The sequence below is a fragment of the Nicotiana tabacum genome, chromosome 23, assembly GCF_000715075.1.
Source record: "Nicotiana tabacum cultivar K326 chromosome 23, ASM71507v2, whole genome shotgun sequence".
Taxonomy (NCBI): domain Eukaryota; kingdom Viridiplantae; phylum Streptophyta; class Magnoliopsida; order Solanales; family Solanaceae; genus Nicotiana; species Nicotiana tabacum.
In genome coordinates, this window is record NC_134102.1 from 139587771 (window position 1) to 139614935 (window position 27165).

General features: G+C 39.4%; 2 protein-coding genes and 1 long non-coding RNA gene across 3 annotated transcripts; all 3 read left to right on the forward strand.

The window, feature by feature from the left end:
• Positions 1–10453: 10453 nt before the first annotated feature.
• On the forward strand, positions 10454–15694 carry LOC107824603 (uncharacterized). Its single transcript, XM_016651404.2, has 5 exons — positions 10454–10853; positions 13282–13440; positions 14027–14287; positions 14609–15259; positions 15360–15694. The coding sequence occupies exons 1-5, from the start codon at positions 10773–10775 to the stop codon at positions 15447–15449; spliced, it is 1242 nt and encodes a 413-aa protein (XP_016506890.2). The 5' UTR covers positions 10454–10772; the 3' UTR covers positions 15450–15694.
• A 2074-nt stretch (positions 15695–17768) lies between these two features.
• Positions 17769–26144, forward strand: LOC107824604 (uncharacterized). The gene is made up of 4 exons (XR_001656887.2): positions 17769–18058; positions 24275–24457; positions 25184–25521; positions 25943–26144. It is a non-coding gene; the product is annotated as an uncharacterized LOC107824604 (long non-coding RNA).
• On the forward strand, positions 18253–19805 carry LOC142177583 (putative F-box protein At4g22660). The gene is made up of 2 exons (XM_075246763.1): positions 18253–18265; positions 18643–19805. Exons 1-2 carry the CDS (start codon positions 18253–18255, stop codon positions 19485–19487), a joined length of 858 nt encoding a protein of 285 aa, XP_075102864.1. The 3' UTR covers positions 19488–19805.
• Positions 26145–27165: the final 1021 nt, after the last annotated feature.

Consider the following 27165-nt stretch of genomic DNA (forward strand, 5'->3'; position numbering starts at 1 on the left):
AGTGCATAAATGTTGTTGGGGCGTTGGTTAGCCAAAAGACATCACGAGAAATTCATACTGGCCATAACGGGTACTGAATGTCGTCTTTAGAATATCCGAGTCCCGAATTTTTAACTGGTGATACCCAGATCTCAAATCAATTTTAGAGAATACCCTCGCTCCATAAAGCTGGTCAAAATAAATCATTAATACACGGGAAAGGATATTTATTCTTGATTGTAACTTTGTTCAACTGCCTGTAGTCGATGCACATCCGCAAAGTACCATGTTTCTTTTTCACAAACAGAACTGGTGCACCCCAATGCGACACACTTGGCCTAATAAACTGCTTATCAAGAAGTTCTTGAAGTTGCTCTTTCAATTCTTTCAATTCAGCTGGTGACATAAGATACAGAGGAATAGAAATGGGCCGAGTGCCCGGCACCAAGTCAATACAAAAATCAATATCCCTTTCGGGTGGCATACTCGGCAGGTCTGCAGGAAATACATCCGGAAAGTCTCACACTACCGGTACAGAATCAATAGTAGGAGTGTCTGCATCAACATCTCTTACAACTGCCAAATATGAAAAACACCCTTTCCCAACCATACGTTGGGCCTTCAAATAAGAAATTACCCTGTTGGGAACATAATCTAGAGAACCTCTCCATTCGACCTTCGACAAACCCGGCATCGCCAACGTTACGGTTTTTGTGTGACAGTCCAGAATAACATGACATGGAGACAACCAATCCATACCCAAGATTACATCGAAATCAACCATACTAAGCAATAAGAGATCAACTCAAGTCTCCAGTCCCCCAATAGTTACCACACACAACTGATACACACGGTCAACAATAATAGTATCGCCCACCAGCATAGATACACGAACAAGTGAAACTAAGGACTCACGGGGCATATCCAAATAATGTGTAAAGTGCGATGATACATACAAATAAGTGGAATCAGGGTCAAATAATATAAAAGCTTCTATGTGGCACACTAAGACAATACCTATGATCACTGCATCTGAAGCAACAACACCTGGCCTGGCAGGAAAAGCATAGAATCGGGCCTGACCACCACCTGATCGGCCTTCCCCTCTTGGGCGACCCCTAGCTGACTGAGCCCCACCCCGAGCTGGCTGGGCGGGTGGTGGAGCAATTAGTGCAGAAGTAGTATCCTGACTCCTCTACTGAACTGGACCTCGCGAAAGGCGGGGGCAATATTTCCTCACATGACCCAACTTTTCACACTCATAGCAATCCCTCTCGAAAAATGGTGACGAGTTCTGAGGCGGGCCTCGAGAACCAGAATAACTACCAGAAGAACCTTGTACAAATGATCCCTGAACTAAAGGAGCACGGGGCGTACTCTGGCTGGCAGGGCACTGAGAGATGACTGACCCTGATGAGAACTATATGAACCATGGCTGGATGATGCACCGCGGTGAACTGGACGACCCGTCTGAGCATGCCTGTAATGGTGACCCCTGATGCGGTAGGACTTCCCTCCAGAAGGTACCCCACCAGAACCGCCCGAACCTCGAGGCCTCTTGGCCTCCTTCTCACCACACTCCTGGATACAGACCACTTCTATCTGCCAGCAATGTCAACCACCTCATCAAAAGTGGCACTAGATAACCTCTCCCTAGTCATAAGCAATCGCAGCTGATACGTGAGGCCATCAATGAACCTCATAATCCTTTCTCTATCAGTGGGAACCAACTAAACTGCATGACAAGCCAACTCAAAAAACCTCATCTCGTACTGGGTCACAGACATGCCATCCTGCCAAAGCTGCTCAAACTGTCTGCACAGCTCTTCCCTGCGAGATTGCGGCATGAACTTCTCCAAAAAGAGGACAGAGAACTCATGCCATGTAAGTGGTGCTGCACCGACCGGCCTGCGCCTCTCATAAGCCTCCCACCATCTGAAGGCAGCCCCAGAAAACTAAAAAGTAGTGAATGAGACCCTACTGGTCTCCAGAATACCCGCTGTCTGAAGCATACGTTGGCACTTATCCAGAAACCCGTGAGCATCTTCTGACTCATCACTAAATGATGGAGGTTGAAGCCTCCCAAATCTCTCAAGTCTCCTCTGCTCATCATCTGCCATAACGGGGACTACCGGGGCCTGAGCAGCTGCAACTGGCTGGGCTGGTAGTACCTCTGGTATCTTAAGTCCCTGCACTACCTGATCTGGAGTACGGACAACAGGGGTATGAGTACCTCCCCCGGCCAGAGAAGTGGCAGGTGCGGCCTGAGCCGAAACCACCCGAGCAAGGTCAGTGCAAACTATCAATATCTCAGCCAAAGCCTCCATGGGCACAGCTGGTGCCTGAGCTGGTCCTGTCGGCTCAGCTATATCTGGAATCTGCTCCTGGAGCAACTGGTGGTGCTACAGGTGCTGCTCCATCTACTATACGAGCTACACCTCAGCCTCTCATGGCCCTAACTGGTGGCACTGGTGGATGATCGTCTGATCCGGTAGTATGTGTCCTCGCCATCTGTAAGAGAATAGGATAACAGAAATTTAGTTTTCGGAATCAATAATTCGCACGACAGAATACAAGAAACTAAAATTTTTCCTAAGGGTCCGGTAGCCTCTCGAAGATAAGTACAAACGTCTCTGTACCGATCCGCAAAACTCTACTAAACCTGCTCATGACTCGTGAGACCTATGTAACCTAGGCTCTGATACCAACTTGTCACGACCCAAAATCATACTTGTCGTGATGGCGCCTATCTCAATACTAGGCAAGTCGACAACCTCAATGAAACACAATATCTTTTTAATTTGAAACATAATATTTGGGTTTAATAGAAAACCTCACAAATTTCAGATACAAAACACTCCCAAAACTTTGTGTCACTAAGTACATGAGGAGCATCTAAATGAATACAAAGTCTAACTGATAAAAAACACTGTCCGAAAGTATAGAACCGTACAATAACTGAGAGAAAGAGAGTCAAGGTAAGCGGACGCTAGACAACTACCTTGATAGTCTCCAGTTGATAGCACTCTGAAATCTAACAGTCGCCGTGTCTGAAAGCACATGGATCTACACACGAGGTGCAGAGTGTAATATGAGTACAACCAACTTAATAAGTAACAAGACTAACCTCTGGGCTGAAAGTAGTGACGAGCTCCGCAGGTACAGTCCACTATATAAATAATGGTATATAAATGTAGGCATGCTTTCAAGTTCAACAGTTAAACTCAATACAAATAAAATAGATCAATATTGCATGATATGAGGAACATGACATCTTAGTGGAATGACCTCATGTACTACTGGTCACTAATCATTCGGTTACTGATTACTGTTTATGGCCAATTCAGCCCAGGGATATTCCATCCCGTATATATATATATATACACATCGACTGACAGTCAGTCACTCAGTACCGTATAAGGCCAATCCAGTTCTAGGGTAATTTATCCTCAGATGTAACTGATACGGACGAGATCCATGTCCAGGGAAATTCATCACAATATAAATAAGTAAGGCAAGTCTATGCCCTCGAAAGTCCATCCTGAATATATAATCATCTATGCTCACTGGGGTGTGTACAAACTCCGGAGGGGCTCCTTCAGCCCAAGCGTGATATAAAGCCGATATGGCATACTGCAGGCGGACAGTTCCGATCCGTATAATAATAAAGCTGATATGGCCTGCTGCAGGCGGGCAGCCACGATCCATATAATAATAAAGCCTATATAATAATAATAATAATGATAATAATAATAATAATAATAATAATAATAATATATATAAAGCCGACATGGCCTGCTGCTGTGCGGGCATCCTCGATCTCATAAATATCCTCACATTTATGAACATGATTGATTATGAAATATACATTTTAACGCAATTAAATTCGACAGCACCACGACCCTGTGGGTCCCAAAATATCGGCACGTAGACAAATCATGATCTTTAATACGAGTCTCAGCTCAATTTCCTAACACGTGAAGGATGTGCGAATAATAACATGATTCTTTAATTTTACAACTTCACAGGATTTATTCAAGTCACAATTTCTACGGTGCACATCCACACGCTCGTCACCTATCGTGTGCGTCACCTCCAAACAATTTATATAACATCAAATTCAGGGATTCATACCCTTAGAACCAAGTTTAGAAGTGGTACTTACCCCAAACAGTGTAATTCATTATTCCACTATGCCTTTGCCTTGCGAATTGGCCTCTAGGTGCATCTTTCCACAACGAGGACATGGGGGCCTCCTCTGCTGCTAGAATCTACCACCATGACGACCCTGCTGATATGAGCCCATGTTGCCCTGACTGAGCCTGAAACGGCTCCACTGTTGCTGCTGACTAGGCCCTGATGGCGGTGCACTAGCCGAAGACTGAGCAAAGGACTGTGATGGCCCTGACGACCCTCCTCTGAATGTTGACTTGCCACCACTCGAAGAACCACCAAAGTTGCTCGTAGACCGGGCCTTATTACTACCCTCTCGCTCCATTATGTTCCTTAATTTGTCGGTCTCTGTGGCTTAAGCAAATGCCACCATCTTTTCATAGTTCATATCAGAATTCAAGGCAGCTGTAGCAGCCTTATTAATTACCAAGGGACTAAGGCCCTGTACAAATCGGCACACTATAGCCTCCATAGTGGGCAGCATGTAAATAGCATACTTAGACAGGTACACGAATCTCATATGGTAATCCCACACACTTAAGCTACCTTGCCTCAAGTTCTCAAACTCAGCAACATGGGCTGCCTTAGACTCAGTAGGCAAGAAATGATTAATGAAGGCATCAGTAAACTCACCCCACCTCGTAGGAGGGCTCCCTTCTTCACGGGACTCCTCCCATAGTTCAAACCAAGAATATGCCACCTCTTTCAGGCGGTAGGAGGCCAATTCCACTGCCTCTGTTTCAGTAGCACGCATAACTCTGTGAGTCTTGTGCATCTCATCAATGAAATCCTGGGGATCTTCCTCTGGGTTAGTACCCGTGAACACTGGAGGATCTAACTGGAGAAACCTGTTCACCCTGGAACTAGTAGAATCCCCTAGTTGACTGGAAGAAGTGGGTACAACATATGACCTCTAGGTCTGGGAAACCACTATTTGAGTCAACATCTCTATGGCTCCCCTAAGATCAACATCAGAAACACCAGAATAGGAAGCTGGAACTGGAGGTGGAACTGGTATATCAGTTGGAGGAACTGTTGCACCTTCAGTAGGTGTAGGGACAGGTGTGGTCTGATCAGTTGTAGTAGAGTCAGGCAGTGTAGTAACTAGAGGAATATTCTCACTCCTCGGGTGCTCACCCGCATCATCAATTATAGGATCAACTGTCACTCCTGGGGTGACATTGGCTCTTTGGCCAGTTCTTGCCTTCTTCTTAGGTGCCATGTACTGAAAATTAGAGCAACTCAGGAATTAAAGGAGGAACAATCTTACAACCAACTTTATTGCACTATCAAGAACATGAAAGAAGGGTATTATTCCTAAATTCCCATGTAGCATCCTAATTATAGATGTGGTCGACAACACACCAATAATAAGGACTCTACTAGACACGGCTCCGAGACATCCTAGGACACATTAAAACCCTAGGCTCTGATACCAAAATTGTCACGCCCCAAAACCGAGGAGCGCGACCGGCGCTCAACCGAGTGAACCCGACCGAGCAAGCCTGTTAGATTTCATTCTACGCAAACTCATCCACGAATAGAGATAATACATATTTTCATTAATTAGACAAAAATGTGTTCATGTATACAATACCAATTCATTTCTAATAGTTTCATCATTTTTAAAGTCTCAAATGGACAAGTAATACAACCACAACATAACATAGTTTGTTTTTCCTCAGCACCAATACACAACCCACACTATGTCTACGGAGCCTCTATAGATAAAGAAGAGTACAATGATAATGCCGGCAACAAGGCCCCGGCTATACCTCAAACCGAATACACAAAGTACAAAAGATACATGACCCCGGGTGAAGTGGGGCTCACCAAGTCAGCTGGGAAGAAGGTGTACTGCTATCACTGATCAATATCTCCTGCTGTGGAACCACCTGTATCCATTTAAAGATGCAGCGCCCCCGGCAAAAGGGATGTTAGTACCGTCGAATAGCACTAGTATGTATAACTAAACACCCTATCAATAGAATGACAAATAATACGAACAAGATTATCATAATATCAACGGAAGCTTTAATCAACATCAAACCTTAATTTAGGATCAAGACAATATTCAAATTAATTTCCATATCTCACATTGGTAGATTTTTAGTATCGATAGACCATTGTCCACAATACCATTATTCACAAAACCAGTACCACCGTACTCTTAGCACGGAGTCCGATCACGACCCGATCTGCCAGGCTATCTCATTAGAGACATCAACCATAATTTCTCTCAATATCAATACCACCGTCTTTAATACGGAGTCCGATCACGACCCGATCGGCTAGGCTATCCATTAAGGACATCGACCACAATCACAATTTCAATTACAATTTCCAGCACAATCACCACCATGTGTGCGACATAGTGTCCGATCACGACCCGACCGGCTAGGCTGTCTTATTTGAGACATCAACCTTTTTATATCAATCATTGCATTTCATATTACTTTCAAATCTTTTCATTTCATTGGCACTAGTGGCCATAATTATAAGATCATTCTAGGCACGTTGGCCATATTCAGTATTTCATGCTCACCTTATCAATTTCGAATATCATTATCATCATCAACAATAAATACTATTCAAATCAAGGTGTGTAGTACACATGTGAGCAATTTAGAGTCTAAGGCACATAGAGATATTTCACAAAAGTTGGCATAATAGCTAACATTTGAACTTGACTTAAAGTCAAAACATTATTAATGCACAGCCCATATTTTAACATATCCTCAATTGGTAACATAACATGAATAAAGCATTTGGGATGCTTATTGAACATATATCTTTCAACCCAATCTTACTCGGAATAGCCAGTTTCATAATGAATCACTCGGAACTTACATAATTTACATGAATATCGTGGGATTCAATTCTAAAAGAAGAGTTTAGCCAACATACCTCACTTGAGCTTCCTTACACTCTAAATGTTCCGGATTCTTAGCAACTTCAATCTATTTTAAAAATATAACAAATTGCACCAAAATTAGGAAGATGATCATGGTTAACAGTTATGCACCAAAATTGCACTGCATAACAGTTATGCGGTCTCATAGTCGACCGCATAGCTGCTTCCAGAATGGCCCTCTCCTGCTCACTTCTGCGGCTATTATGCAGCCCGCAGAGTGATTATGCGGTCGCATAATGGACCGCATAAATGCACTTTTTCGCCAATAAGTCCAAATTTGATCCGTTAACCATTTGAAACTCACCCGAGCCCCCCGGGACCTCAACCAAATACACCAACAAGTCCTAAAATATCATACGAACTTAGTCGAAGCCTCAAATCACATCAAACAACGCTAAAAATATGAATCATACCCCAATTCAAGTTTAATAAAACTAAGAAATTTTAACTTCTATATTTGATGCCGAAACCTATCAAATCAAGTCCGATTGACCCCAGATTTTGCGCACAGGTCATAAATGATATAACAAACCTATTCAAATTTTCAGAATCGGATTTCGACCCCGATATAAAAAAGTCCACTCCCCGGTCAAACTTCCAAACTTAAATTTCTATTTTAGCCATTTCAAGCCTAATTTAGCTACAGGCTTTCAAATAATTTTTCGGACACGCTCCTAAGTCCAAAATCACCATTCGGAGCTATTGAAATCATAAAAACTTTACACATAGGTCGACATCCAGCCAAACTTTTCAACTTAAGTTTTAAACTTTGGAATTAAGTGTTCCAATTCATTCCAAGACCTCACCGGACCCGAACTAATTACCCCGGTAAGTCATATAACAAATATAAAACACAAATTGAGAAGTAAATGGAGAAATGGGGTTGTAATACTCAAAATGACCGGCCGGATCGTTAAACTACCCTTCCTCGGTGGCTAAAAGATATTCCCAAGGCATTTATTATCAAAAGTATTTACCACTCAGTTCATATTCTTTTATATGTCATTCATTTTATTGGCATCATTGGCCATAACGTAATATCATTCTCGGCACATTGGCCGTACTTCATAATTCATGCTCACTATTCCACTTTTAAACATAAACACGGATTGTCAACAACAAATATTTCTATCCAAGACTTTAAGCATACATTTGAGCAATTTAGGGTCTTTGGCACATGTGATTTCTTACACAATTTGATATGATCGTCTTCATTTGGGCTTGACTTAAGGTCACGATATTTTAATACATACTCATACTTTGAACCCGCTCCCGAAAAATAATATAACATGATAATAATATTCAGGAACACATTTTGAACATATTCATATAAATACATCTTTCGACACCAAATTTATTCATAAAAGTTAATTCGTAATAGACAACTCGGGACTTACTAGAACATCGTGGAAATTCAATTATAAGAGAGAAGTTTAGCCAACATACCTCGCCTCGAGCTTTTTAATTTACTACAATGTTCCGAAAATCCTAGCCACTTTGATCTATTTAGAGAAATAGCAAAATTGAACACAAATTAGGAAGGAGTTCATAGTTCGAGCTCACTTATGCATTTTATCAAACACTAGGTGTGCATTAAAGTTTCAAGGCCCTCCTATGGTAGATTCTTTCACCCCACTACCCAAAGTTCATCCAAAAGAGCTCAATAATCTTCCCACTACCCTAGATGGTACATGAATATAAAATAAACAACTCCTACACCCAAAAATTGCTTGGCTTATTACATATTTACAATTAAGATCACGAAATTAAGGGCTATGAAGTAGAACCTTACCTCTAGGATGGAGACCTAGTGAATTCTCCTTACAAATTCTTCAACTCGAGCAAGAATTGATGGATGATGAGCTTAGGAACTTCCCCTCTCACTCTATGTCACTCCCTCTCTCTAGGAATATATATTTTTCCCTTTTAAAATGATCTCCAAGGGTGTTTTATAAGAATGGGGTCGGGTTCAAAAAGTAGAAAAATAAGAGCCCCGTCACAAATCTGCGGTCGCATATGCGACCTCATAATACTTATGCGGTCCGCAAAATGGGCCGCATAATGACTCTCCGGAACTGGGCAATTTTGTCCCACTTTGCGATCAGTCTGCGGTCCGCAGACCAATTCTGCGATCGCACAATGCGCCGCACAACTCCCCTCCGAAAAATTCCATGTTGGGTCTACGATGAGTTATGCGGCCCGCATAATGGGCCACATAATGGTCCAAAATTTTGCCCCAGTTTTCTGCCTTGATCTGCGGTTCGCATATCCGTTCTGCGACCGCAGAAATGCCCTGCATTTTCAAAAATTTTCTTCAACTCCCCAACGCAGTGTTCAACCCAAAAAATCCGAACCGCGGTTCGCAAGCTCGCAGCGAAGAATCTCTACAATCGCCAACACATAAGCCTACTTCGGCACCACGAAACTCCGGGTCTTAGGTAAAATTTTATAGGGTCTTACAGATGAATACTCTTCACCGAGTAACATTTAATAGAGAATATTCCGTGGCATTAAGAACGATTGCCCGTTACAAGAAATTTGGCATTAATATTCACCATTACATCTTTATCAACGACCCTCATAATTGACATTAAAGAGGGGCACGATCCTATGACCTCCTTCCCTAAACGTAGCTATAAACGGTGAGCTCAATTATCATTGTAAAAGGAAATTTTTTGGACAAACTCATGCAACATTCTATTCAAAGTTTAATACAATCTTATCTTCTTGCCTTTTGGTTTCATTATTGTTGTGCCCGAAAACCCTATTCCCGAAACTGCTATTTCTGTTATTTCGTCTCCATCTCAAGGCTAAGTCTTGCATAATTCTTCAATTATTTTATTATTTTAGGATCAAATTAATTTACTTGTCTAGAAATCACGTATAAATTTAACTGTACCGTTTTACGGCTAAACAAAGGTCTAATCGACGAATGACAATACAAGCAAATGCAATTTTGAAGGCAGCAAATGTCATTTTGAGCTATGTATGTGTGTATCTTGTATTGTAATGCACTGGATTTCAATTTATCAAAAAAAGAATGGAGTATTAAATATCATCGATTTGTCAAATTTATTGATTTAAAATCTTAAATTCACCTTTAACGGGCACACAAGTTTATTGTGACGAAAGATTAGGTACGTACTCAGGTTACTATATAATGCTGGCTCAAAACTTTACATTTGCAGTTGATTAAGGACATTAATATTTGATAAAAATGTTTATACAAAATAAAAATAATTTAACCTTGTGGTAAAACAATGAATTTATAAATGAAAAAACATATATCATATATTCATTGGTTGGTTTAATTTAAATAAATTATCCTATTTTTCTCAGCTTGTATGTATCATTCTCTAGAAGAATCCAGACTTACAACGCCCACCATACCATGAATTTATATTTAGTGGAAAAAAATCAATGTAGCTCAAAATGGCGGGAAAATGTCCTTACAGCCCTTTTTGCCTCGAAATAAAACCCTAACCTAATTTTTACAGAGCAATAGCTATTCGTTGCGTATTCTCTTCAATTTCCCCATGGATACTAATAGTATTTTCACGGATTCCACTGATCGTTGCCTGTAGACACCTTTCTTCTTCTTCACGAAATTAGGGTTTCGTGTGCCCTAGGGTTTTCCAACGGTGTTTTTGCTGTTTAATTTAGTTTGATTTGTGGCTTTTTTGTTAGATTAATTTAGGTTTTGATTATGGCTGATGCATTTGAAGAGGAAGGTGATCAGACTGTTTCGATTAATGAGTATCTCGAAGATCTCGAAGAGCAGGAGCTGGTAATTTCACTTTGCAAAATATTGATATTCTGTATTCTTATACCATTTAACTTGTTATATTGCAATCGTTGTATCTATATGTTATACTTAATAGAACAAAAACTAAATCAATTGGGTTAGCAGTGGTGAAGCCAGTATTTTCACCAAGGGGATTCAGAAAATAAAAAAAGTAAAAAAGTGTGACTAAATCAAGGGGATTCACCGGCTAATATTTATACATAAAATTATTTTTTACCTTGTGTATAAGCAATGTAATTTTCCGGCGAAGCGGATTTGGCCCCTTTCGCCACCCGGCTCCGCCCATTTTGGTTAGTAGAATCATGTTCAACTTCTTTTGATTTGTAGAGTTCGAAGTCAGATACACATTTATTCAGTGTTGGATGTAGATGTATATGTGAAAAACAACAAAATTTCGACAAATATTATCCCGAACCTAAAATTTTGATGGTTTAACCCATCAAATTTAGATCCCGGATCCGCCTCTGCATTTATTCATTTGCTGAATTTACATGAGATATACACATTGTAAAGGATAGTAAGAGTATGATAATTCCTCATAGTAATTTGGGATTGAGACTTCAATTTATCTATCCGACGCCACCTAATTTGGGTATTGAGACTTAATTGACCGATTTGTTGATTGATAGTAGTGTGCATCACAAGATGTTATTCTATAAAGTTGAGTCTTTTGTGGGTTTATGTCTTCTACTCAGTTTTTTTTTTCATTATGTTAAACGGAGTCTTGTATAAGCTTAATCATTGCTTGAATTCCATTACCATTAGTCTGAAATTTGAGCATATGGGTGTTGAGATGAATTCAATCAGTAGTTTGTGTGGAGCACATCTTATTAGCATGATGTTTCGGAGTTGACCTCATCTGATGCTAGGTGGGTAGTTTCTTTTGCATTGGAAATAGAGTTGATGATTGTATATTGTGCATCCTTTATGATAGTCATACTTTCTGACTTTTTGAGACCTTAGATCCATATGCCATACTAACTAAGGAAAACTAAGGTTTGAACGTGCAATTTGGGTTAATTTTCTTTCATTTCCATGCATAAATTGCATAAAGACTTTGACTGTGAAGAGTTAGATAAATAGATGTTTAAGTGCACTTTACATGTAAATTTGAGATAGGTGCTAGAGCAAATATAAATTTTAATAAGTTAATATAATTTATAGGTAGGTATTGCTAATCTCAAGCTTGGATAAAGTAAGAGGGTGTTGGTAAGGCTATTCGGCCATTGTAAGAACATTCAAATTGTGATTAATCTTTTTAATATTGAAAACAAAGTAGAATGATAGAAATGGTTCATATAGCTGATCACAACCAGATCGAGTTTGACGTGTAGATGATGATGAATGTATAGGCAGGAGCCTTAGCTAATTATTCTATTCTTATGTCTGTGTGACTCATGGGGGAGCTAGGGTGGCAGAAGCGGGTTCATCCGAACCCCATTCACTGGAAATTACACTGTATACACTGTATATACAAGGTTAAGATTATTTTCTTTTTATATATATAGTAGATGATGAATTCCTTTGGCTTTTTTAGTGTATTTACTGCTTTATATTTTGAATTCCCTTAGTGAAAATTCTGGCTCCGCCAGATAGATGAGAAAGCTACTCTATCTTGTATAATCACATGGTGACTTTTGAGGTCTTTCTTCAGACATTTAGCGGGTGAGTTAGTGTCCTTGCGACTTTCATAGTTTCCTCACTAGACCTACTGAAAACTGGATAATAATTATTTTTTAGAAGATAAATATGGCATCAGGAGCTGTGCTACATAAGAAGATAAATATGGCATCAGGAGCTGTGCTACATAATGGCTATTCACTGTCAAATTTAAGCAGTGAATTGGAACTTTGAAATAATTGATTACAGTGGTGGAGTGTACGTTCAGTGCTTCCTTAAAGGATTTTTAGAAGGAAATTTGCTCAAATCCTGAATATACTCGTACTTATTTATAGAATCATTGGGAGTATTTTCATTCTTCGTTGTTTTTAAAAACACTGCAGCTCTAATTTGTACTCTCTTATTTTATACTAAATGCTTTCTATATTCATAATTTCACTTAAAGCGTTTTTAACTGGCTAAACGTGATTTGTTCATTTGCATGTACTACTGTTGATTTTCTCAAGTACCATTAATCCCGTGATAAGATAATGGCTTGCGGTAGCATCAAATTAGCATGGGTTTTCCTTTTGTGTGGGGTGGGGGTGGTGTGGTTTTTTGGGGCCAAATATGTACAGGTTGAACCCCCTTTTCCCCCCCTAAAGAGCATTTATTATTCAGAAAGATATGAACCTTAATCTATTACGAAATGTTTGAAATGTTAGTTGATCGTGCTGTTTTGAATTTGACTGTTATTTTATCCCAGTATATGCTTGATTTTTTATTTTGGGGATAAATCATCTTGGAGTAGGAGGCGGATCTGGTCTTAGGTGGTGATGAAGGCAAGGAGTGCACCTATAGTAAAGGTTATATGAAGAGACAAGCTATTTTTTCTTGTTTGACATGCACACCAGATGGGAACGCTGGGGTTTGCACAGCTTGTAGCCTTTCTTGCCATGATGGTCATGAGGTATTCACTAATCTAAGGACTTGCCTTTTTCCTGCTTACCATAAATGATTAGGTGAATAATGATCTCAGGCTGCTGATGGTAAATTTTTTCTGCTTATATTCTGAAAACCCGGGACTACCTGGGAAAATGTTGAATACCCATGTCGCCATTCTGTCCTTTAAAATGTAAAGAATGAGGATATCTTGTCATACAGTAGCAGTTTATGATTTTTGCACGCTATATCTGGGAGGTCGCTGGTGTACTTCAGCGGATGCGTTATACTCTAATGTTATCTTTGTTTAATCCAACTTGCTGCTTGGTTTTGTCACTCTAGTGTACATAGGCTGGTGAAATAAAGCTGTTATGTTTTTGAATTTAACTTAAGATTTTTATTTTCAAAGATGAACTGTGTGGCAATGTTGTAATATTTTCGTGAAGCCATGACTCTAATGTGTTGAAGAAATGTTATCTACTTCAGTCGCAAGATTTCTAATTGAGTACTATGGTGCTGCTTCATATTTTTCTTCTATCTGGTGATAATTTAACTATCTCACTTTTTACATTGAGATATATTAATCTTAATTTTCGGAATGTTGGTTCAACAAGATTTTGGAACTTTGGACGAAGAGAAACTTTAGGTGTGACTGTGGAAATTCAAAGTTCGGGGAATTCTTCTGCAAGCTTGACGCTAGCAAAGATGTTGAAAACACGGAGAATTCATATAATCACAATTTCAAAGGTTCATACTGCACATGTTGCCGGCCATATCCTGATCCTGATGTTGAAGACCAATTGGAGAATCTCCAATGCTGTATCTGTGAGGACTGGTTTCATGAGGAGCATCTTGGTCTTGAGTCCTCTGATATGGTTGGTGGCCCTTGTTCTTCTTGCTTAACTTTTGCTCATCATTTTCAACTCTCTTTTTTATGTGAGATAACTTCATGATTTATGAAACTGAGTTAGTTTGAGATGTTTCGTCGATTGTAGCTTCTGAAAAATGTTGTATTCATTCATATTATTTCCTTGATTCTTGTCCATCACGAAGGATGTATACCCTATCAGTCATGAGATCAGATGCTTCCTTATGTCTAATGCATTACTTGTTTCCTTATCTGTAAGTTGGTTGCAATTTACCTCTTATGACTCATTAGTTAAAAGAAGCTACTAATCGTTGTGCTTTTATTACAGGTTCCAAGGGATGAAAATGGGGAGCCTCAATTTGAGGATTTAATCTGCCAGGGATGCGCAGCTATTTGTTCTTTTCTAAAGCTATATCCTCATTCTATATATGCACCGGTTCAGCAGCACACTGCTACAAACTCTTCGAAGGACAAGGAGGTGGTTGAAGATGCACCCTCGACTGTGGGATCTTCTGAGGAGCTTAACAGTGGAAGTTCCTCAATTGAGACTCCTGTAACTGAGGATAGTCCTAAAAAAGACTTCACCGGGAAGGCTGTTGTTGGAGAAAATGTTGCAACAAACACAATTCTGAATCAGTGTAACCAAATTGCTGGTCCTAGTACCAAATGTGTCCTTGGACTGAACTTGTTAGAAGCTCCAATTCGCCTTGAGAAAAGCAAGCCAATGTTCCTTTCTAACGACTGGAGAGAAATTCTCTGTAGGTGTCCAAATTGCACAGAATTCTACAAACAGAAAGGGCTTGCCTTCTTACTTGAAAGAGAGGATACAATTGCAGAATATGAGAAAATGGCAAAGCAGAAGAGAGCTCAACATGAGCAAGAACTTAGTGCTGAGATGCTTAATAAACTGGGCCACGTTGGGAAAATGGAGGTTTTGACTGGCATTGCTGACCTTAAAGACGAGATCGGTACCTACCTGGTATGTCCCTCATCCCTATCTGATACTGTTTAACTGGTATTTCCCAATTAATCGGGATATAGCTCTCGAGCATTCTTTTACCTTTATATTTCCTTGACAGGCATCCTTCGATCCATCAAAGCCAGTTACATCTGCTGACGTTCATAAGATTTTTGAGAATCTTGCCCAGAAGCGCAGGCGTATGACTTAAGTTATTTTGAATGTTCAAGAAAAGTAGCTTTGCAACTGCACATCGAGTGTAGTTAGTTTTGCTGCTCAACACTGAATCATGTACTAGCAATTTTAACTGCTCTATATATGTACCAAGGGGAATTCTTAGTGTGCTTTACTATCTAAGTTTAGCTTTATCATATTGTCTTACCTATAGTGAGAGTACGATCATGTTGTTAAGCTCAAAGAACTCCTTTATGCTAGAAAGTTTCTATTGGATCAAAATTTCTCGTTCATCTTATTACCCCTTTACAAAGTTCCTGTTCTAGCTCCAAGAAAGGAGCTTTTTTGTAGTAAAGTCAAATCTCTCTACAACAGCCTCGTTTGTTTCAAATATTTTTGGATGTTATAGAGAACATATATTATAACATAACATAAAAATTGATTTCGGAAAAGCTTGGCTTTTATACTGAACAAATTAAAGTAACTATTCTTTCAAGGGAACCTCTTAAATAGTTTCTCTTAGAGGAGCAATGCTACTGGTACAATCCACAATATTAGAAAATAAATACAATTATGCTTCTCTAATTTGAAAATTGAATTGAATAAAGTTCACCGATCTAAGCCTTTATAGACATCCAATTGTACTCTTTACCATCGGTATAATCATTTTACTATCTTTTGTTGTATCATATTAACGAGACAATTAAATAGTTAATAATTTGTAAGAAATAAAAGGGCCACAGAAATAGAAAATCGAGATAATAAAAACAGTTAACTGTAAGACATAAAGGGCTTCAGAAATGCATTTGCTTCTTTTATGATCATTTGTCAAATGCAAATTGATTTATAATTAGATATTTACCAAATAGGTCGCATTGCATGAACGATTTATAAGTAGCATTTTTACAAATGTGATTTATAACTCAGCATTGACTTCTTTATCTAGCAGTTGACCAAATCTTTGTAAATTTCAATTTTCGATTTGTCATAAGTTGAAAGCCTACAAAAAACTCTAATGTTTAAGTTGTAGTATGTTGTAGCATCCGGAAGATATTCGAAATCATCAAACTTATTGAAGTTCTCAAATGCAGTCTTTCCCCGACCCAATATTAAAAATATATGAATAATGTGTTAAGCATGAAGCCGCCAAGGTAACAACGACGATGCGATGCTTGATTTCTTCTCAACTTTTTAAGAGATAGAAGACGTGCAATTGTATATAAACCCTCCAAATATCTTTTCTTCGTCTAATATAAGACAACGTTCCTTTGTAAAGGTGGAAAGTTCAAAATTTTATTTTTTCCTCGGTCCATTTCTCATTCACACCATTTTTTAGCTAAAACCAACACAAACAAGATTCCAGCCTTCTTTTCTCCAATATGCTTCACCAAATCCCACAAAGCATAGGAATTCTCAGGTGCATTATGCATACCATAAACAGAGTATATAAATATGTCTTGAATACTCACTCACGTCATCGTCCTCCATATCTATTTCCTCAACCTTTTCATTGTTGTCGTTAGAACCAATACGGATCCAAAATTTAAATCCTATAAATTTAATTTTTAAAATTTTTAGCATTGAACACATTATATTCAGATGAACGATTACTGAGTAGTACCCTAGGAAGAAATGCATAACCATGTAAGTTTTGATTTGCTATGAGAAATGTTCTACTCTTTGCACTAAGTAGTTAGTACCGCTGGTGATCTCCTCATTTTTCTCTCTGCATGAAAATTATGATTCTCCTCTCTAAAACCCTACGTTATTGCCCTGGGGTTTAGCCAACTTAAAAGGCAGAAAGTGCACAAATAATCCCTTTTTAGGTCGGTGTTTATATTTTGTCTATCTTTGTAATCCTTTCTATGTATTAATAGCCCGTTTAGCCAAGTTTTTCCAAATTAAAAAGCACATTTTTTTTTCAAAAAAAGTACTTTTTTTTCAAATTTGAAGTATTTGGCCAAGCTTTTAGGAGAAAAAAAAGTGTTTCTGAGGAGAAGCAAAAAAAAAGTAGTTTCTTCCCTGAAACACTTTTGAAAAAAATACACTTAGAAACACTTTTTAAAAGTTTGGCAAAACACTAATTGATACTTAGAAGTACTTTTTAAATTAATTAGCCAAACACAAACTGCTTCTCACCAAAAGTATTTTTGAAAAAAATAATTCTCAAAATAAGTTAATTTTTCGAGTTTGGCCAAACGGGTTATAAATATGATTCACGTGTTACAGAATTGGAAAATGGAGAATTGGAGCTACTGTTCTTTTCTATTTTATTTTAATTATATTTGGCCTATAGCAATTTGAGCTAGTGTTTGCTGACAACTTTAGACTAATATTTTCTATAAGTAGTTTAATTATTAGATTATGGTCTAAAATTTTCAATTAATTTGTGCGAAACCTTCAAATTTCGCTATAAATATTTTTATTTGTCATAGGTCGCTCAAACACAAGTCTCAACCCAGCGCCAATTCTTTTTCACTCTTTTTTAGGGATTTGAAAAACAATTCAACTACAAACCCAAGTCCATCTTCTTCTCCTTTTTTTCCCTCTAATTTCCCTCTTCTCCTCTCATTATTTATAGGCTGAGATTTTCAGCCTGAGAAGTGTCCCATTTGGTGGCCGCCGGCGAAGCTGTTCGAAAAAAGGGTGAGAAAATTTAATTTCTGAAAATCTAATTGTACTTGCATATGCTGTCTCGTGCATATTTGAATGTTATAGAAAAATTTTGTGTTAACGAGGTCGCTAATTAAACCCTACTTTATGGATTCAATTAATGATTCATTTAGTTGTTTGCTTCCACTGATAGGTGTTTGTTTACTGGCGTCATATACTGATGTACAATGACGATTACTCGTATTTTCTAATTGTGTATTTCTCTCATTTACTCCCTCCGTTTCAATTTACGAGAGTTAGTTTGACTTAGCACAAAGTTTAAGAAAAAAATAAAAGAAATTTTTGAAACTTATGGTCTATTAGAAGGTAAAGCTTTTGCGGGGCCCTCAATTTGGATGACTATAAAAATTTCTCATTAAGGATAAATTGGATAAAATAAAAAGTGTTAAATTGTTTCCAAATATATAAATGTGTCACTCTTTCTGAAACGGATTAATAAGTGAAACATGTCATATAAATTGAAACGAAGGGAGTATCTATTTGCCTTAGATGTCGTGTTTGAAATTTAGAACTGTAACTACACCAAAAGTGAAATTCATGCCAAACTCTGTTTACAGAGTTTGTGATAATATGGCGGAACTGCAATCTTGTGCCGAGGGTCTACCGGAAACAACCTCTCTACTCCTCCGGAGTAGGGGTAAGGTCTGCGTACACACTACCCTCCCCAAACCCCACTTGTGGGATCTCACTGGGTTGTTGTTGTTGTTGTGTGGCGGAACTGCAAGATGTGGCTGATTGGTCGGACCTTCAACATGATCTGCTGGTTCTAGTAGTTAGACGTTTAAATTTGATTGAAGACTACCTTAATTTCGGCATGGTCTGCAAATCGTGGCACTATGTGGCCACCAAGGCCAATTTTAACAGTGACTTGCCTAGGATTCCGTGGCTGATGTTAGCTGAGGAGGAGGATGATAACACCTGTAGAAAATTCTTCAGTCTCTATAATGGCATGATTTTGAAGAAGCGGATTCCAGGAGCCAGTGGAAAACGATGTGTGGAGTCTATGGGATGGCTTATCACAGTTGGAAAAGACGAGGGTGAAATCAGTCTGTTACATCCCTTCTCTGGTGTTCAGATCGAATTGCCCCATCAAAATACCACTGAAGATTATTATGAACTCAACGACACTGATGAACCATGGACCTTTATCATGAAAGCAGTTCTCTTAGCTAATCCTTCTCAGACATCTGACTATGTTCTCATGGTCATTGAGGGACCCAACCGATTCCTCAGTTTTTGGAGACCAGGAGATTTACTATGGACCAGGATTAGGAATGGAACCTCTTTCCAACATGTTAGTGATGTGGTATATTTTGATGGCCTCTTTTACACGGTTGCTTATAGCGGCTGTGTCTATGTTTGTGGTGTTGCTGGCTCTGGACTGCTAAAAGTCATTTCGTAGCAAAGTTACCACGGAATCCAGATGCGGAGTGTTACATCCTAGAATCATTAGGATCATTATTTGTAGTTACGCTATATTATGTAATAAAGAGAGTCGAGGATGATCGTGACAGGATTCCATTGACGCCCATCTATGCCACAGATAGTGTGAAGTGGACATATCGGACAACAAATATTCAAGTTTTCCAGGTAGATTTAGCTGTTGGCAAAATGATTGAGACCAGGGATTTAGGGGACAAAGCTTTTTTTCAGAGCGCTAATGCTTCTCTTTCGGTCCAAGCTTCTCAATTTCCAGGAATCAAGCGCAATCATATTTATTTTACAGATAATTGTTTGATTGAGCACACGTAGTTTGAAGAAGGAGGCGGCTCGGACATGGGGGTGTTCAACTTAGCAGATGGAAGTTTCCAGTCGCATTACGAGGGTATTTCCCTCAGTCGTGTTTGTCTGCCACTTTGGGTCACACCAACTTTGTGTTGAGTGAGTCATCTTTCTTTATTTACTCTTATGCTATATGTTTTATTTACCCTAAAAGTCAAGTTCTTTTAAAACATCTAAACGTGCCATTTACCTTCAGACTTGATTGATTTATCTTTCTTATTATCCATATAATTGGACAAGGTACTCCCATTAGTTGTTATTGTTCCTTGCTTCATGGTATGTTGTGTTGGAATGAATTACAGCCTCGAAACCTCTTTCTATATCAGTATTGTCCTTGTTCTCAAGTTTCCTACCGGAAACCGTTCATGATCTAATAATATTGATGTGCAATCACCATGCAATTTGCAATTGATATGCTAACTGAAACACAAAAGTAGGAGATGTAACCATATTCTAGCTGTCTATAGAACAGAAAGAGGGTGTAAGATGCTTCTATTACTCTGCTTCAATAAATGTGTTTCAGAGTTATTTTTAAGGGCTTAAGTCCAAGTGGGAATTGATTTATTACAAGGTAAAATGAGTTTCATACAAAGAATAAATATATGATGGAGATGCTTGAACGGACTGCCATTCTGCTTGTATTAGTTTAATTGTTAGCTTCTCTTGCTTGGAATAGTAAAAGCAACAAGGCAATGTTTGAGGTTCTTCATTTTGATGTTTCTGTTGCATCCTCTTCTTGAATCATCCTTTGAAATCGCCTAACTCTTAATCCTTGTGGCCGATGTGACATTAACTTTGACCTGGATCATCCTTTGAAATTAACAAACTCTTAATCCTATTGACCGATGTTACCTCAACTTTGACCTTGTAAGCACTACCATGTCTTCCTTTCTCAACCAATTCAGCTAGAGTTTAAATTAAAATCTCGAACTCTCAGTTTTTTTTTGCGCCAAGAGGATATAAAAAGGTTGATGAGGCCATTGGGCGGTAAGGGACATAAGGGAACTATTAGGTTGAGAATTGGATCTTGGAACATAGAGACTTTGACAGGGAAATCTATAGAATTAGCTAAGATTCTCCAGAAGAGAAAGATTAATATAACTTGTGTCCAAGAGACTAGGTGGGTAGGGTCTAAGGCGCGGGAGGCGGATGAGTTTAAACTGTGGCACTCTAGGATGTAAGATGGGTAGGAACGGAGTGGGCATATTGGTGGACAAATATCCCAGGGAGCTAGTGGTAGAGGTTAGGCGGGTGAATGATAGGCTGATGGCTATTAAATTAGTGGTTGGAGGGCGTACTTTGAATGTTATTAGCGCTTACGCGCCCCAAGTGGGCCTGGATGAGGAGGTTAAAAGGCGTTTTTGGGAAGGTTTGGATGAGGTTGTGCATGATATTCCGCCCACTGAAAGGATATTCATAGTAGGGGATTTTAATGGGCATATTAGTAGGTCTGCTGGGGGCTATGATGAGGTGTATGGCGGCTTTGGCTTTGGGGTCAGAAACGGAGGAGGTACGTCGCTGTTGGATTTCGCTAAGGCGTTTGATTTGGTGATAGCAAACTCGAGTTTTCTGAAGAAAGAGGAGCACTTGGTTACCTTCAAGAGCACGACGGCCAAGACCCAAGTCGACTATCTCCTTCTCTGGAGGTGTGATAAAGGTCTGTGTACTGATTGTAAGGTTATTCCGAATGAGAACCTCACGACCCAGCATAGGCTTTTGGTGGTGGACCTAGACATCGTGCTGAAGAGGAAGAAAAGAGTTGGGTGTGGTCGACCGAAGATCAGGTTGGGAGCTCTGACTAAGGACAAGGCTTAGGAGTTGCAAGAGAAGTTGGCTATAGGGGCATGGAGGAGTAGCGGGGACGCGAGTAGTATGTGGACGAGGACATCGGACTGTATTAGGGAGGCTGCGAGAGAGGTGTTAGGGGTCTCTAAAGGTTACGCTGGAGGCCACAAATGAGATTGGTGGTGGAATGAAGAGGTCCAAAGGAAAGTAGAAGCCAAGAAAGTAGCATATTTGAAATTAATAGAGAGCACGAGCGAGGAGTAGAAGAGGAACATCAGAGAAGGGTATAAGAAGGCTGAGAAGGAGGCGAAGTTAGCAGTCACGGAGGTTAAGACAACAACTTTTGCTCGTTTGTATGAAGAATTGGGGGACAAAGGCGGGCATAAAGTTGTTTTGGCTGGCTAAGGCGAGGGAGAGGAAGGCTCGTGATCTGGACCAAGTGAGGTGCATCAAAGACGAGAACGACAAAGTTTTAATGGAGGAGGCACAAATCAAGCGAAGGTGGCAGACTTACTTCCATGAACTCCCGAATGAAGGGGGATAGGAGCATTGTGCTGGGCGATTTGGAGCAATCTGAGAGCCATTGTGATTTTGGGTACTGTAGGCGCTTTAGTCTCGAGGAGGTTGCGGGAGCGGTGCGTAAGATGAGCAGGGGAAGAGCGACCGGGCCAAATAAGATCCCAGTTGAATTTTGGAGGTATGCGGGTAGGGCTAGATTGGAGTGGCTAACTGGGTTATTTAACGCTATTTTTAGGACGAAGAAGATGCCCGAGGAGTGGAGGTGGAGTACGATGATCCCGTTGTATAAGAACAAAGTAGATATCCAAAATTGTAACAATTACCAAAATTGTAACAATTATAGGGGTATCAAGTTGCTTAGTCACACTATAAAAGTGTGGGAGAGGGTGGTAGAAGCGAGGGTTAGAAAGACGATGTCTATTTCCGAGAACCAGTTCTGTTTCATGCTGGGACGTTCGACTACGAAAGCCATCCATATTGTTAGGAGGTTGGTGGAACAATATAGGGATAGGAAGAAAGATTTGCATATGGTGTTAATTGACCTAGAGAAAGCGTACGACAAGGTCCCTCGGGAGGTCCTTTGGAGATGCTTGGAGGCTAGAGGTGTTCATATATGATGGAACTAAGACTCGGGTGAGGACAGTGGGAGGAGACTCGGAACATTTTCCGGTTGGGATGGGGTTACACCAAGGATCTACGCTCAGCCCGTTCTTATTTACTTTGGCGATAGATACGCTGACGCTTCATATTCAAGGGGAGGTGCCATGATGTATGTTATTCGCTGACGACATAGTGCTGATTGATGAGACGCGAGGCGGTGTCAACGAAAAGTTGGAGGTTTGGCGACAGACCTTAGAGTATAAGGGTTTCAAGTTGAGCAAGACAAAGACGGAGCACCTGGAATGCAAGTTCAACGTAGTGTTAGGGGGAGCAAATATAGACGCGAGGCTTGATTCACAAGTCATCCCCAAGAGAGAAAGTTTCAAGTATCTCGGGTCAGCTATCTAAGGGGACGGGGAGATTGACGAGGATGTCACACATCGTATAGGGGCGGGGTGGATGAAATGTAGGCTAGCATCCGACGTTCTGTGTGACAAGAATGTGCCACCAAAACTTAAGGGTTGGTTTTATAAGGCGGCGGTTGGACCGTCTATGCTGTATGGGCAGAATGTTGGCGAGTTAAGAACTATCATATCCAGAAGATGAACGTAGCCGAAATGAGGATTTTGTGATGGATGTGCGGGCACACTAGGTTGGACAAGATTAGGAATGAGGTTATTCAGGAGAAAATGGGTGTGGCCCCTATGGAAGATAAGATGCGTGAAGCGAGGCTTAGATGGTTAGGGCATGTGAGAAGGAGAAGCTTAGATGCCCTAGTGAGGAGGTGTGAACGGCTGGCGCTGGCAGGTAGGAGAAGAGGTAGAAGGCGGTCTAAGAAGTACTGGGCATAAGTGATAAGGCAGGACATGGCGCGACTTCAGCTTACCGATGACATGGCCCTTGATAGAAGGGTATGTAGGTCGAATATTAGGGTAGAAGGGTAATAGGCCGTCGTGTGTTTTCTGATATGTTTCAGGTTTATTAGAGCTAGCTGACTAGTACATTGTCTTCGATTCTTAGAATGCCAGTATTAGGGTTATTTTAGTACTATCTTCCGCTTCGGTTTTCTAGTACCCCGTCTTGTTACTACTTGTGGCTATTACTTTTGCTATTGCTATTGCTATTGCTACTGCTTTCTTCCATTTATTTTCTCCGGCCCTTACATTGTTGATATTATTTTCCTGGCCTTGTTGTTGTTTAGTTGCTCTGTTCTTCCTCACGAGCCGAGGGATTTTCGGAAACAACTTCTTTGCTCTCCAGGGTAGGGGTAAGGTCTGCGTACACGTTATCCTCCTCAGATTCCACTTGTGGGATCCCATTGGGTTGTTGTTGTTGTTGATAATGATGAGGCCATTGGGCTTTCTCGAGATGTTATTGAATAGTTCAGCTGGACTCACTAACAGAGGAATGGTCTTGTTTTGAAAGTGAATGTTTTGTGCATTTTCTGCTTATACTCTTTATTTTGAACGCTGATTCTCTTTTCTCCTTGTTGCTCTTAAAAAGCATTGATGCAAGTTGAATTATGATAATCGACCCAACAGTAGCACCAGATAAGATAGAAACTGAAGGGGGGTGGCACTGTGGCAGCAGCGGAATGTGTTCTTGCCAATGGCCCTCACATAATCCTGGATTACCCAGAAAACGAAGTAAAACTGATATTGCCAGGAACTGAATACTGAAATTAGTGTAAGTTACATTGAATTCTGCTCCGGTCTTTCTCATCCAAAAAGATTAGGTACATGAAATATTTTGATTTGTTCCTGTATACTAATCAGAAAAGAACAGGCTAACAAATGTTTATGTAAATATAATTAGTATAAATCTGGTTTATCATATCTTGTTGAGTTTGGAACAATTATTTGCCGTCAGCTAGAAGGAAGACACATCTAGGAGCATTTTTGTGTCTGTCAGATAAATGTGATAAAGACACCAAATATGCTCATGTCAACTGTGTTGAATAACTCATTCCATATTTTGGTTAACTATGTAAAGAGCTAGTTTGTTTTCATGTGTCTTATCGGCAATTTTGCATGTTTAACTCCCCATGAACAAGAAAAGTTTGTATACTGGCATTTCTTAAATCTTAACTGTAATTGGAGTTAATCCGTGGAATCTGAAATCTTAAAGTTCAAAGTAAGCACTCTTTCAAATAGGATATGAGAAGGTGACCGAGCCTGCAAATTGAGATTAGTTGTCGCCTATGGTGGTACAACTATCTAAACGAATATTAGTTGAAGGAGATGCGAAACTAGAACCACTTCTCGTTGTTGCACTGGTTTAAATGGTATCTAAATGGATATTGGATGAAGGAGATCCTCTTTTCCCTTGTCTCTCACTATTACTGTTTAACTGGCATGTCCCATTTATTTTAGATAATAATATAGCTTTTGATCATCCATGTTTCCTTGACAGGCATCCTTTGATTCATCAAAGCCAGTTACAGCTGCTGATGTTCAGGAGATCTTTGAGAATATTAGCGTAGGCGGGTAACTTAAGTTCTTTTGGATGTTCAAGGATGTACTAGTAGGCAGCTACACATTTACTAGTATTTTAACTGCTCTATGTACAAGGAGAATTGTTAATGTTGCTATTCTACTATCTAACTCTTAGCTTATAGTAGTATGTTCTATGGTTAGACAATGCTATCATGTTACTGTTAAGCTGAAAGAATTCCTTTGCGCAATGGAAATTGCTGTAGAATGTTTCTGCTGGATCGCAATTTCACATTCTTCTTCCTTCTCCTTTACAAGGTCCCTATTCTAGCTTCAAGCTTCTTGTAGTAGTTTGTACAATTCAGTACTGCATAACGCTGCTGTTTATATATCGATGTTGTTACTGCTCCTTTTCATTTTGTCCTTGAGCCGAGGGTACTCGGAAACATCTCTACCTCCACGAGGTTGGGGTAAGGTCTGCATATACACTACCCTCACCAGACCCCAATTGTGGAAGTATACTGGGTATGTTGTTGTTTGTTGTAGTATTGCATAACGCACAGGGGCATTGGCTAGAGTAGTAACAATAGTATAGTTCATGAAAGATTCTGACACTGAAATGCAGTATAAAGTTAAGAGGTCTCTTTGGAATGCCGCTTTAATATTGAAAGAATAAGAGATTTATTAGATGAATTTAGCTTCATTTTTTTTTTTTTAATGTTTGATGATTTTTGTGCAGAGAACAATTCAAGGAGTAGCCGATCACAAGTCATTCAAATCAAGAAGGAGATGTGTAGATTGTCATATATTGAATGTGGCCCGGTATGTAAATGATTTAATTTCTCACCATTTGTTTATATTTCATAAATGGTATCACAATTTGAACAAGTGGACCAATGAACAAATTACTATAATGATAAGCGGTGTCAATTTTATATTTATCCTCAAAATATTTTCATTTTTCTTATACATATCTAGCAAAAAAATTCAACGAAGCGGTGTCTCGTGACACCGCATGTAACAAGGTGCACATGCCCGGGCTAGAATTATCTAATACATGTGCGGTGGATAGAATTGCTTGATACTTGTGTTGACAGAAGGTAGCCGGTATCAGTAGACTAATTGAGGTATTCCCAAGCTTGCTCGTACATCATTGCTATTAAGAAAAGATGTTGGACGTGTTATAGGAGACATTAAAATGGTTAGACAACTGCATCAAAGACAATTATTGCTGAAAACTTGTGGTAAAATGGTTAATATGTTGAACAATTGATCCCAACTAGTGGGGGCAAGATTAGGTTTATAATTATGTTCTTTTATTACAAGTGAAAGGTAGCTGTGCTTGGCTCCAACAAGTCAAAAGGGTCTTCTCAAAAGATTTCCACAACCAGTCACTCTTCATCTTCTCACCTAAACTTTGAAGACTGTCTAGTGATGATTATTGTCCATTCGATTTTTTTTTAAAATTAAAATAGAACGGGGTGGTGTTTGGATCAGCTTACACATACTTCAACTAGTTTCATCGCACCTATTATCTCCTATCAACTATCGAATAACTCTACCGTATAGGGCTCGGGAATTTGGGAAGAAATCAAGAGTATTTTTTGCCTCCCCGAGATTTAAATATAAAAATTCATGATTTAAACTCACTTCATTGACCACTATATTTTCTATACTATACCCGTAGGTGTCGATTTTAAAAAGAAATAAATCCCCCTTTTCTCAATCTCAAGATTACGACAAATAGATTTTTAACGAAATCATATAATTATTTAATTTAAATTATTTAAAAAAGCATTAAATTCCCGACAAGCATAGTTTCATATTTCAATGTACAGATCCATGACGCTAGACTGGCGTCATGATTATGTCAATTGCGGAAAATTAATATTCATTCCTTTTGAGATTAATTAACAAAATGATTTTAGATAAGCTAATTTAATTTGCATACCCCATCAATAC